The sequence below is a fragment of the Cupressus sempervirens genome, chromosome 5, assembly GCF_028749045.1.
Source record: "Cupressus sempervirens isolate cs-2001-9-10 chromosome 5, ASM2874904v1, whole genome shotgun sequence".
NCBI classification, from domain to species: Eukaryota; Viridiplantae; Streptophyta; class Pinopsida; order Cupressales; family Cupressaceae; genus Cupressus; species Cupressus sempervirens.
The window spans coordinates 343,176,072-343,189,507 of NC_143122.1; the positions used below are offsets into that span (position 1 = coordinate 343,176,072).

The following is a 13,436-nucleotide window of genomic DNA, read 5'->3' on the forward strand; positions in this document are numbered from 1 at the left end:
GAAGCACGTCGAAAGGGTGGAAGCATTTTCAGAAAAGGATTAGATATAGGAGCATCACCATTACTGGGCAAATGGGTATGAATCGTAAATCACCATGGTTGAGGATTTAATGATTTGAACATCAGGATACAATCGATGAAAATGCAGGAGCTATTAAATAAATAATTTAATTAAAATATAATACGTACCTTAAAGGCTTGATTGATCTTTCTCAATATTATTTTAATTTATACCTATGTACATACACATAGAGATAAATATAAAGTGACACCATAATATTATCTTCTTTATAATATAATGATATTACACCCGAAAAATGTGACCCGAAAAATGTGGATGTTACAGTATGCATTTCATGATTGTCATTTTGAAGTGGTTCATTGTTTTGCAATGTCATCTCAATATGTTCCTCTAATTTTATGTCATAGGCATCAGAAATATATAGTTCATCATACAAAGATTCCATCCTGCTAATACCTCGTGTGCAACCGACCTTGCCAACTTGCTTGTCAAAGTTAACCTCTAAATCCCCAACATATAAACCAGCACCTTGTGTAACATCTTCTACGTGATCCCGGGAAGGCTGTAAATCAATAGTAGTTGACAGCTCTTCTTTTTCAAGACCCTCTATTAGATGATTCTGGTCTACTGGAGATTCTTCGTATACATTTTTGCACTGGTCTTTTGCAAGGAGATCCAGAGCTAATTCAAAATACTTCCTTTTTTCCATTTCGGTCTTATTTTGGAGTTTTGGATGGAAATCCATGAAATTACTGTAAGTTAATTCTTTATGGATCTTTGGAGGGAGTTTTTTGTAATCCATGAAACAACTGTAAGCTAATTCTTTATGAATCTTTGGAGGGAGTTTTTCTGTAATCCATGTACATATCAAGTACCTATGTTTTGTAATACCATTTATGATTTTCGATTTGCTGAACACTTGACATGATGGGTGAAGCATCTTCATTCTTTTCCCAAATATTCTCCAATTTTAAGGAAGCTGCTTTCTTTTCTAGTTTTTCTTTAGGGTGTCGCATTTTCTCTATATTGCATGTCTTGCACTGAATTAAAGAAGAATTTGTTAGCTTTGAAAACCAACTCTCCTTCACAAGTAAAGATGACATGGATTTATTATCATTTACAGCATCAGGTTCTAGTGGATTCTGAATTTCCTCCATACTTAAAGTAGTGAGCCACCGAACTATACTTGCTACTTGAGAGTTGTAAAATGACCTCCCCGATTTTCCAAATTTAATGTACCATTGGTTTGAGCGCCCGCAGTCATATTGTAGTCCTGCATACATTTTCTTGTGACCTGTTGAAGGACAGTCTCCTTCCCTTAAAACAGGTTCAACTTCCATTTGAAATTTTGTAATACATGCAGGTGAATTGAAATTGCACAACAATGCAATTTGAATGGCAATATGATGTTTGTCACTAGTAAACATCCAGAGGTTTATCCCTACCTTTCTAAGAGTCTCAATTGTATCTGGAACATCATCCTGTAGACGATCTTCAATAGTGTACAACACCAAGTAGTACAAGATCACGCTCTACCTGTTAGCAAACCTCAGCTACCTTCCACTCTCTGTCAACCAGAGCACTGTTTTCTTCCTTGTAAATAATCGACCAATCCTTGTATTCATCTTCCTTCAACTCACGCCAAGCCAAACATAGTGTCCTTAAGCCCATATATGAGTAATGCTCCACTGCTTCCATTAGAGGTCTAGCTTGCTGCTCACTTGAAATCCAAGGAAAGATTGCTTCATCTACAACTTTAGATAAAATCATTATTTTTCTACTCACGCAATCTCTAACAATCATTGGCATGTGCTTTCTATCAGAAGTGAACCCCAATATATTCAAAATCTCATATTCCAATATAAAACCATTAAAATTGATATCAAGCAAATCTCCTATTCTCTTAAGGACTATATGTAGATGAGACGCCACATTCACTAGGAGCTCCTCATCTTGTGAATGTCATTCATAACTCACAGTACCATTAGCACTTCTATGAGGCACAACTATTTTGCAAATTGCCATAACTGTCAGAAATTTCACAACATCAAACACCTTGTTTACCACAACTTGAGCTAAGTTATCACCACTTTCATTTCCATAGCAAATGCCATTGATGCAGCATCTCCTAAACACCATCATATTTTCAGTAAGGGTCCCTATTTTATCGGTCAAGACTCAAAATGTATTCCACATGTGACACAATACTATTTTCACCCATAATTCGTAGCTGATCCCACCGACCATGCCCAATAAAAGCCTACTCACATTCTTCTGCTTCCAAAAGTTGTGACACCATTGCTACAAGTGTACTAGAAGAGGCATTCAACATGCTTTCAAGCAATTCAATTCTCACATTCCTTGAATTTGGAGACATGTTGGGTGTAGCAAGACTGATTGGGCTTCCATTTTTCCAATGTTGAGGCGAATGACCCTTTTGTATTATTTCATCTTCCTGCTTTAGTTTGGAGAGTTCTTTTGCGATTGCAACTCTCCTTTCAGTTTGTTTTTGACACTCTCTACAAACCTCATGAACATGAACTATAACTTCCAGCTCATGTTCTAAGAATCTTTGCATGTCTCTAGCATTACTCTAAATAATAGAAGCATTTCCATTTGCATGGCCCAAATTTTCACAGGGAGACATTTTGCAGCCTTCCAACAACTCTTTCAACCTTTTGGTAGCCATTGAAGCTTCTTCACTTTTCTGCTGGAGAACCAACTTTTGTCGTTGATTCAAAGCTTGAAGTTTGTGTATCTCATATTCATTTCTTCTCCATTCCTTGCGAAGCTGTCAGCGTCTTCGATAACGTCTACACCCTAATTAAGTCTCGAATCACTTCCATGTCTTAATGCATGCTCGACATGTTGCATCATTCCCTGTATTATTCTCTTGCCGACTCTAGAATCACTCAGACATTATAATGAGTAAACATAGGCATATGCTCATGCCATGTTCTTGACTACCACCAGATATTTGCCACTTGTTGATGCCAATGAAAGAATCCTTTTTAACAATTACGTTAACCAAACCGATTCTATTCACTGGGACACTTTTACAACTAGGTCTGTCAGTTATGCTCCTTCCGGAATCAATCCCCAGCATTGCCAAACATCACTCAAGTTCACGATTCTTCCCGTTTGTTAATCTGCATTCTGTCAAGACACCATTGCATATCGTTCACATGCAACACTTGAATATCTTTAGCACCCCAGACGCCCTTCCAACTACAATCTCAACCAAAATCAATAATGTATAATGCGCCTAAAATGCCCATGGTCATGATTGACGATGATTTCTAAACATCTTCCACTTCGCCAACCATGAGAAATGAGGAGTCACACGGAAATGACATGAACCGACCCATCTTTCTATCAATTATATTTGATGCATGACTCTCATCTAGAGCTTCTTGAAAAAAGAACGATATTCTTGATGCAAGTGATTGCCTTCAAGGAAACTATATGCCGAGTGAAGGCAAGGTTCTCAGCAAAACCAAATATTTACCTCCCTACCGATATCAATTTCCAAACTTCATTGTTTTCTTCTTTTACCAATTCCTCTATAAGAAATCGCTGCTTGTGTGTCGGTTTCGTTGGAATGATCACTAGAAAATGTGCATATCAACTTCCAGACTTGCCAAAATTCTGTAGCTTAATGCTTTTTTCTCTTCAAAACAACCTATTGATCATGCTGTAATGACTCGATAGTCACTCTCACCCGACTCGGTGATTCTCATTTAGTATATTTACTACCTACACAAGACGTCATCCACTATCATAAATGTGTGTCTTCAGTTACTGCGTGTCTTCCAGTTCTAGTTAACACTACCCAGAATGTGACTGTAGTCACACATGGTCATATTGTTCGCATGGAAACCAATATGAATTTCTTTTTCCATCCCCAAGCACAATAGTAGTAAGCATTAATCCTTCATCATGGCTTCATAATCAACTCACAGCTACACTGCTCAGTTATCACCCAAAATTTTAGCTTAGTCTTGAACTGATTATTTTTTACACTACTCATAGAAGATCTCATTTAAACTTCCCAATGAAATTTTCAAGGATATAAAAGTACCCAGAAAAAGGGAAAACTTCCAAAATATTTGTTTCTTCAATTTGAACAAATAGCCAAAGACTACTCAGATCTTGTACTAGCTCTAATGGACTACAATTTTTATTTCTCAAATACAAATACCCAGTTTCTTCCTCCAATGTGTTCCACAGGCTAGCAGAAAAACCAGCTCTAATACTACTGAAATATCCCAAACCGGATATTTATTCGATTTCCTTTTCAACAGTATATGGACTGAACATTGCAGATGTATTACGAATACAATGGAAACTAGTAAAAATTCTAACAGATATTTATCTAGCGTCTTCTTGAATATAATATTCAAAACTCACACATAGGCTAATGTAATACGATACAATAATAAAACCAGAAAATTTGAGCATATAACAATGCGTTACAAACTAGTAATATAGAAACCAGAAAACTCTTATAACTCCTTAAAATATGTTATTGGATTATAAAACAGCAATACAATAACCAGCACTAATAAATCCAATCTTAAATACAGTTTAATAGTCAGATTGGAATACTAGAATAAGAACCTGTAAGTGTATATGAAACACCTGAATTGATGTCTCCCCAGACAATGGGTTTGCGTCCACTGTCTACTGGTACGAGGGGCTAAACCCTCATACTAGCTGAAAGATGAAGCTTTCTAAATAACTCTCACAAGAGAGAAAACTGAAACTGAATCATAAATCAAGCACATCAAATGGAGGAGTCTCTTCTCCTTTTATTCTCAAAGTTGTGACTCTTCAACTTCCCTCTTGGCTTTTTGTCTTATCTCTCCTTGTCCTCTTTAGCCCACTTTGAATATCAAATTGACCTTCTATAATAAGAGTCCATGCTTTCATACTCAATTTTAATATCATATATAACACGCCTTTAATATTACTAATGTCCCAAAAAGGGGACATTACAATTTGCTCAAAATTCAAATCAATTTGAATTTTGGACAAATTTGGAAGACTCTTAATTTGGATGGCAGAACCCAGAATGAAGTTGGGGAAAATTTGACTAAAAAATTCATTTTCATTGAATTTTTCATAAAGTTTTTTTTGCCAACTTAGGTCTATTTGAGCCTCCAACCCTAAAAGTGACCACTTAAAAGAGCAATTAGGTTGTTTTATATGTTATTTGTGCATATGTGAATGAAAAGAAAAACTCCTTGCCTCCATTTGTGTATGAACTTATTTTCTGCTACATATATATATTCTTGTATGGACGACCCCACAACGAATCGGAACCCAACCTATAAAATATTGGAAGAATTTCAAACCCTGATCTCGAACCAGAATCCCAACTGGCAAGTTAGCCAAAAGGTGCAAAGACTCCACAAAAGCTTTAAACAACAATGGCAAACTATTTACTACAAGAGCCACTGTGTCATTTCCATCTACTATTTGTAGTTGATTATGTTTTCCAGTACTCTTATTTAAAAACTGAAGTATAATACTGATCAAAAGGCCAAATTGTGGCCAATATGCCTATTGCTTGGAGTCCAGACAAATTGAAATGTTAAAAGCAGTGAAGCTAGAAGTCAACACCAACTTAGCTATTAGGTCAAGAAAACCATGTACCAAACCATTACTTAGATAATAGCCATAGCTCATTCTCTGGATAAATTGAAAGAGCAAAAACAACAAGGAAAAAGTAAACAGTGAATCAACTGTTGGGTCAAACAAATTATGGACACAGCCATTATTTAGATCATGGACATGTGCCTATTGCTTAGACAGATTAAAATAGTGAAAGCAATGAGACAAAAAGTCAACAGCAAGTCAATTGTTCAGCCAAAATTTGTATGGACAGCCATTATTTAGATCAAATTTTAGTTCTGTAACATGTGCTGAAACGGGTGAATATGGTTTTACTAGCACAAGAAATAATATCTTCTAAAACAAATCTTCACATACAACTGGCAAATGTTCATAGGAGCAGACCAAGACATAAATTTTCATCAAATAGGCATAACCTTAATTTATAAGCATCATGATTATTTTTACAACTAATTTAGTTTCTAAGCATCTTATTTGCTAAATATTTAGGTACACTAGAATATCATGAACCAAACAATATAGGATTTAATAAAAACAATTCATTGCTACATCAAAAATAATGAAAACTGCATACTAACTTTATCAAAAAGATAATCACTAGCATTTTAAATAATGGAAGAAATTACACGACTTAAGCATGAAGACATAATGCGACTTTTTTCACTGCAGCTAATAAAGTTCCATATATCAAAGTAGACTACTCACTGCATGCTTAAGGGTGTGCTTTGTTATACTTCCTGCAAGGTAAAAAATATATAAACTTGTCATTTCATGAGTGCCTGCAATTTTCTCAGTATGAATGAGAATAAATTATTTCAAAAATAAATAACAACCATCTAAGGACATACTGTACTATAATTACAAAAACCAAATTGGTTATCATAAATACTAAATGATAATTTAGTCTCCAAAAATATAATGTTAAAATTTTCCATATAACATACCTTGGGTCCATCACAAGAACCTTTTATAGAAACACATCTTGTTATTTGTAGTTTTTCAGATTATCATTAATACTGTTGTTGGCATATCATTATATAATTCTTTAATAGGAGCTATTTGTACTTTTAACTAACATGCTTTCTTCTCAAGTATTGTGTTAATATTTTTTTGGCTATAATTGGGTCTGATGGTTGTGCCATACCCAAGAGCTGGTTGGCCTCGCAAGAAGTTGTCAAGGTGAAGAGCAAATGTAACATGCAGCATTGTATTGTAAACTAAATTGTATACAGTAAGACACTACTTTATCTTACAAGACATAGACACGACAAAAGGTTTTTCAACAATAAAAGTGTGATCCATATTAAGAGGAACAATCTGAATACTAGTGCCTTATGGTAAGGAATTGAAATCATCGAGCCCAACAAAGGCTCTTGATGCAGATCATGTGGTTAGGGAGTGGATCAAGAAATTAAAGGGTGATAGCTTGGAGGAACAAGAAAAAAATATATGACAGTTAGTGAAATTGAAAAATTCATGATGAGCTACAAATATAAGTGAAAAACACTGTTTAAGTCAAGACGGAAGAAATGGGAGGAAGAACCAATCTTGGACAAAAAAAGTGGCTGAGGCATAACTAGAAAACCCTGCAACAATGACAAGCAATGGTTGGGTGAAAACTGAAAGACAAGCCGAAGTTTTAGCAAAAGCCAAGCAAAAATCATCAATATAAGCAAGAACCAGCATCAAAACCAAAGAGCAGTTGAGTCTGAATGGGAAAACCTTACACCAAAAAAAGCAATGTCTATCAAGAGAAACCTTAAACCAAACAAAAAAGTGATGTCTAGCAAGAGGTCGATAGACAGATACCACTTCTAGCTGAAGTATGTATGGACCTTTTCAACCACTTTGGGTTGGAAGGTATTGCAGAGAAGTCAACCAAAGAATCCCTTAAGCCTATTGTTCAGACATAAGTTCTTATCTCAAAGTAGGTACTAATGACTTCCTTAAGGGAGAAAAGAGAGAGAGAGAGAACAAGAGCACTGAGAAAGCTAACGAGACAAACAAAGTGATAAACAAAAAGGAGGCATCTGACAACAGGAAGAGAAACTACTAATCAATGCAATTGAAGGAAGGTCTGAGGATCTAGACTTAACCTACAATGCTTAAAGAGCAAAGAAATGTCCACAGTAGATATTCATCACAGGAAAAAATAAAACAAAACGAGTTGTAAACAGCAAGGCCTATAGCCATGGTCAAAATACTAATAAATCTAAATTCTCTGAAATCTAAGTTTTCAAAGTTTAATAAAGATTTTTATAAAGACATGATGGTACTAAAAAAATATATCAACTTGTAAGTTACATATGGGCAGATATAGGAACACTGGTTCTCGTCATTTCCTGCCATACTCGTAGCAGTTTCCATAGAATGGTAGACTGACGAACCAATCAACACGAAGACCTTCTAAAATAAATTGCATAATGCATTTAAAAAGGAATTCAAGCTCTGTAAAGATAATGATTCTTTGTTTAGATTTATAGCAGTCGGCAAGTAAAGAGAAAATTGTATGAGACTATACATAACACTTATATGATTTCTAGGAAAACTTGAGAAGGAACCAACCAACATGAAAAAGTGGAAGTTCATCAAGAAACTTGCACCCTCATTTTGGAGGAAGATGAAAGTGGTTTTTCCTTAATTGTAAAGGATGCTTACAACTGAGCAATAATATTGTGACCATGAATGAAATGGAGCAACAGTGATGACTCAGTATCCAATGCAAACCATGAATGGAGGAGAATGCTTGCTCTAAAAAAAGATGCTCAAAATATTGAGAAAGGTAAAGCAAATATAAAGAAAAAGTAGTGATGTCTAGTGTAGCGGTTGCAAGACACAAAGCCACATTAAGACTAATGCCTAAACAAAATGATTTATGGTATATGCCAAGTTACATGCATTCAATCATGGATACCTATACAAAATAAATAGCAAGATGGTGCAAGTACTCCATACCACAGAAGTAGCATTTAGGTAAAATAAGTAAAAACATCACAAATAATCACGATTAATTTTGAACAAAGGATCTTCTATGATTATTTGAAGCTAAAGTGATTTGTTGGGAAATTGTTGACTGTGACTTAAATGCATAGTCAACAATTATTTAGGTTAAAATGAGCCAAAACTTGTATTAAATTCGACACAGAAAACCTTGATAGTCATTACCCTAAAAAACTCACAAAAGCCCTTATTGCCCCATTTTGAGGGTATGACTACAAACAGCGAACACACAGACTACAAACACAATTGTCTCAACGAGTCAGGTAATGTATTGTAATCCTTCAACACAAGTCAAAGGTTCATACAAATCAACGCACAGCTGTTTTAGGTCAAATATAAACACAGGAAACAGTATGCTTGAATGTTTTGGAAAAATATTAGTTATGTTTGACCATTTAAGAATACCAATGGTAGGATACAAAAAACTAATGTTATGCTTGTGAGTAAAGGAATAAAATCTACAGATAGAAATATTATACCAATAGTAACATTTGGAGGACCTTAATGTTGCTCAGTTTTTAGAGTTTTTGGTTAGTTTTGATTCCTTATATATGTGTAACCTAGCAGCTAGCTGTAATTTTCCCATTTTTGGCAAGCTCCTGCAGTTGATTGAGTCAGTTCATCATAGGGACCCTCGAGCTGACAATGAGATTTGAGGGTCTCAATTAAGGACTCACTATTTTTAGTAAGTCCAATTTGGACAGTTGTCATATTTGGCAATGCAATTGATGGCGCTGGCAGTTGGTCATCACCTGCATTGGATGGAGCTATTAATTGGTTGGGTTCATATTTATAAATTAATTATTAAAGTTTACATTATTATGTGGCACTTTATTATTATTCTATGTTATAAAGTGATGTTGTGTTGGTGAAGCTTCTTAAGTGGAGTTGTGTTTGAAAAACTAAGTGCCATTTGAGGATTATAAATATGAGCCCATTGTGAAGGAAAACACATATCCGATTGTCTATTTTCTTTTGTTACTTGTGAAGAGTTTCCTGAGGTTGATTTTCATGCCCTTGATTAAGTATAAACGTGTAAAGCTGAGAGGTGTAGCAATTTAATGTGGATATTGGTTGAATCTCCTTACTGTATTTGTCTGTGGCTGGGAGATATCTTTCTGGCTGAGAATTCTGGGAGCTTGTATTTGTTGGTGTTCTTCTACAATTTGTTGCTAAGATATAACAAATTGTTTGGGCCTATTTCATCTGTATTCCTGCAATTGAGAGGGTTGTTTTGCATAAGAATTCATTTTCTGAAGGTTGTTTGGTGAAGAACTGTATGAATGATATCTGGGTGAGAGATTGATTGGCTTGTGGTGTCTTGGTAAGGCTGAAAATATCAGTAACACTAGCGACTGGTTCTGTTTCTATATCTGCAATCCATAATTCAGGCCTGCGTTCGTCAATATAAGACCTGCAATTGAATATTCATGGCCTGCAATCCAAATTTGAAACCCTGCATCTAAGAATTCAGGGCCATGTTGGGCTGCAAAGAGCCTGCAATCACTCTTACAGGGTTGGCAATCATCTCTTTATGACTGCGACTAAGCCTAGACAGGCTGCAAACAGAATTTGAGAGCCTGAAATTAAATCCCAGTGGCCTGCAAATATAAATCTGAGGCCTGCATTTGTTTCTTGAGGCCTGTGTTCATTGGTTGAAGCTAGGGTACATGATAAAGAGGGATTATTTGGGCCAGCTTTGCAATTCAGGGGATCACACATTACCCATAGATGTTGGAGATCACATGCTGCAAATCAATTTGAAGCTGGTTCTTAACAGGTTCTTGTTTTTTGTAATTTCCTGTGGAACATTTTTTGGTTTTATTAAAAAATATAGTTGCAACAAGTATTTTCATTTCAGAATTGATTATTGGAAGTTTATTTGCAATTTAGCTCTGCTATTTCCTTACAACTCATATCCAAAATTTAAAACTGGTAAGAAGCATACAGATATTTCATTACCTCTACTGGTCAAGGATAACTGTCATGGACTTTAATTACAGTAATATCAGGGGTTGCTGGTAAAATGTTTAACGGAATGACAACAATTGATTAATGAGGAAAATCAGTGTTTTTTTTGAGCCATAACCGGTTGAGGGTTATTACACTAGCTCATTCATAATAACTCTCATATTCCTTAGCAACTAGTAACACAAGTTGCTTGGACCACTTCCTTACAAATATTTCTTAGTAACTTACCCCACAGATAGCTTAAAGGGAAAAGAAAAATATATAAAATTATTTTAACAAAAAAGATGTATCTCCAGGCTTATATGGCATTAGATGAAATGAATATAAGGACCTAAGGTCACAAGTTGAAAATATGAAGTGTGACATTATATTTCAATAAATAAAATTATATAAAATTATTTTAACAAAAAAGATGTATCTCCGGGCTTATATGGCATTAGATGAAATGAATACAAGGACCTAAGGTCACAAATTGAAAATATTAAGTGTGACATTATATTTCAATAAATATAAATTATCAAAAACCTGGCAGCGTTCATGTCCTTTGAAAGAAAAACTACTTCCAATTGAAAAATACGATAAGACGTGTTTTAGGAGGGACTATTATTCCTGTGTGTAAAGAGAACAACAATTATTTCAGGCAAGGACAAGCTTAAGAACATCTAATATTTATCTTGGAAACTTCAGTAGTACAAAAGAAGCAACTATCATGAATCTGCTGTAAATTAAAATAATTATCTTCCTGTCAGACTTCCTATTTTACACGTGCTCAAATTCTAGTCCTATTTTTATGAAGTATGTTACAAATAATTGCTACTGTATGTTACGAATACTGTATTACATAATTACTTCTGTTACCTGCATGGAAGAATTCCTATTATACAGTTTATACTGTCATAATACTTGTATGTTACAAACAATAACATATGAAGTTATGAATCCAAAAACTTCAGATTTCACTTTTTTCTGTTTTTACAAAATCAGTTTTTGAGTGCAGCACTAGGGTCTCACATATGCATACATAAAATTGAAGAAAAAAATGTTGAAAATACAAATGTTGAGATACAAATTTTTAGATTACAAATTAAATGTATGCTTCCCATGTTCTAATCAGTTGAGTTTTAGGTCATTAATTTAATCTTAAACAAAGTGAGTCAATATAGTTGGTGCCCAATCTAACCTGCTATAAAACACCAGAAACAGTAGGAAATAGTATAATTTAGGTTACAGTGAGATAAGTGGTTTCATCAAATCCTAGGTTCAACTCTCAATAACTTCTGCACAAGGTCCTATTGATACACGTTCAGCAAGGTTCTATTGATACAAGTTCAACACTCTGTAGTGTATGCAATGCATGTCTAGGACCCAAGCCTCATTCAAGTCCCAATGGAAATGAATTTAAATTTCAAAATCATGTAGTTTATTGTGTGACTGATTTCTTCCTGCCTAGAAAGGACCCCTAGTCTTTCTATTGGCCTTCTCTCTGCTTCTCTTCTTTTCTTCTTCTTGCTTTCTGTCTTGTTGTTTACTTTAGTTTCCAGACACTGTTTGGTGTTCCTGGTGTTTTCAGGTTCATTGATGTAATATTTCAGTCCCATAGACCTTTTGGTGGTCTTTTGTTGGACATTAATATCATTATCTTATCTTATCTACTTTTTTTACACTCTTTTCTTTAATCCAAAATTTTCCCCTTGCCTACTAACATATTGTCGATTTTTTCAAAAAATTGCTTTTAGTTTGCTATTTTTTCCCAAGAAGATTTTTGCTGCTATGCTCCATATGGGTGCAGCAATCGATATTATGTATAACACTAAAAAAACAAATCAAAGAAATTAAAATACAAACAGTGCCAAAATTACAATGAAAGAGGTTGCATTCATTAGCTCATAAGCTTAGTCAATCATCTAATGTCAACAAAGTAACTAGTGGGGACATTCAGCAAGATATCGTTTCACCATTAGCCTATTAGGGCAAGTTAGCATTGACTTGTCCTTACTGATCCATCCTGCCAGCCATCCATTCCTGTCCCTTAGCTTCCCAATTATATCCGTTAGCTGCCTAACTATTAGTCTATTATATCTACCCAACAAGGATATAGATAGGGCATTCTACTTCACCGTAGATCAACTAAGAAGAGATGTCTTGCCTTGCTAATTTTTAGATTCATTCCCTAATTCATCCCACACTTTATTATGGCTAGAGATAGCTGTGAGATTTCTCCTACAATTCCAACCAAACAAAGGAAACGTCTACATAGTATACTATTGTGAGGTTTTCACACCATGTCTCCAGTGCAAATGGGGATCCCCTCTTTTTCTCTTTACCAAGAGAAGTTTTTCTCTAAGTTTCTTTTAGGTGGTCTTAGGTGTTCTCAGTTGGTAGCAACTTTCAAGTCTCCAAGTCCAAGAGTGAGATTGAGCAATTTCATCTTGTTGAGAAGTCAAACTTGTCTAAGATGTAAGCAAAAGTTTAGGAACGCTACGTAAGGAGACGAAGTTGAAACCAAGTGATTTGTGAGGAAATGAATTAGAATTATTAGAAATCCTTTCTCCGTCTTCACTTTAACCTTAAAATGCCAGTATAGGTTGTGCGAGGTTGAATCTTGAAATTTGACTTAGTCTGGAATTTTTTGAAAACCCCCAAAAATCTAGAATCTTTATTACAACTCCTATGAAGTTGAAACCTATCTCAACAACTTGATAGTATTTATGATGCGAAAGCATCTTGGGTACTTTGGCAATCTTACATCAACCAAAAAGATTTCTTTTAATTGTTCCTATCTATTGTTCGTAGAATGGCGACTGTTC

At 34.9% G+C, this 13,436-nt stretch overlaps 1 protein-coding gene across 2 annotated transcripts in view; it reads right to left on the reverse strand.

The window, feature by feature from the left end:
- The window catches only part of LOC149556100 (outer envelope pore protein 16, chloroplastic-like), a 143,907-nt gene that overhangs the window by 96,565 nt on the left and 33,906 nt on the right, over positions 1–13,436 (reverse strand). For both annotated transcript variants that reach the window (XM_089830240.1, XM_089830241.1), the window contains exon 4: positions 6,364–6,395. In XM_089830240.1, coding sequence (XP_089686366.1) covers positions 6,364–6,395 — 32 coding nt within the window. The remainder of the gene's footprint in view (positions 1–6,363; positions 6,396–13,436) is intronic.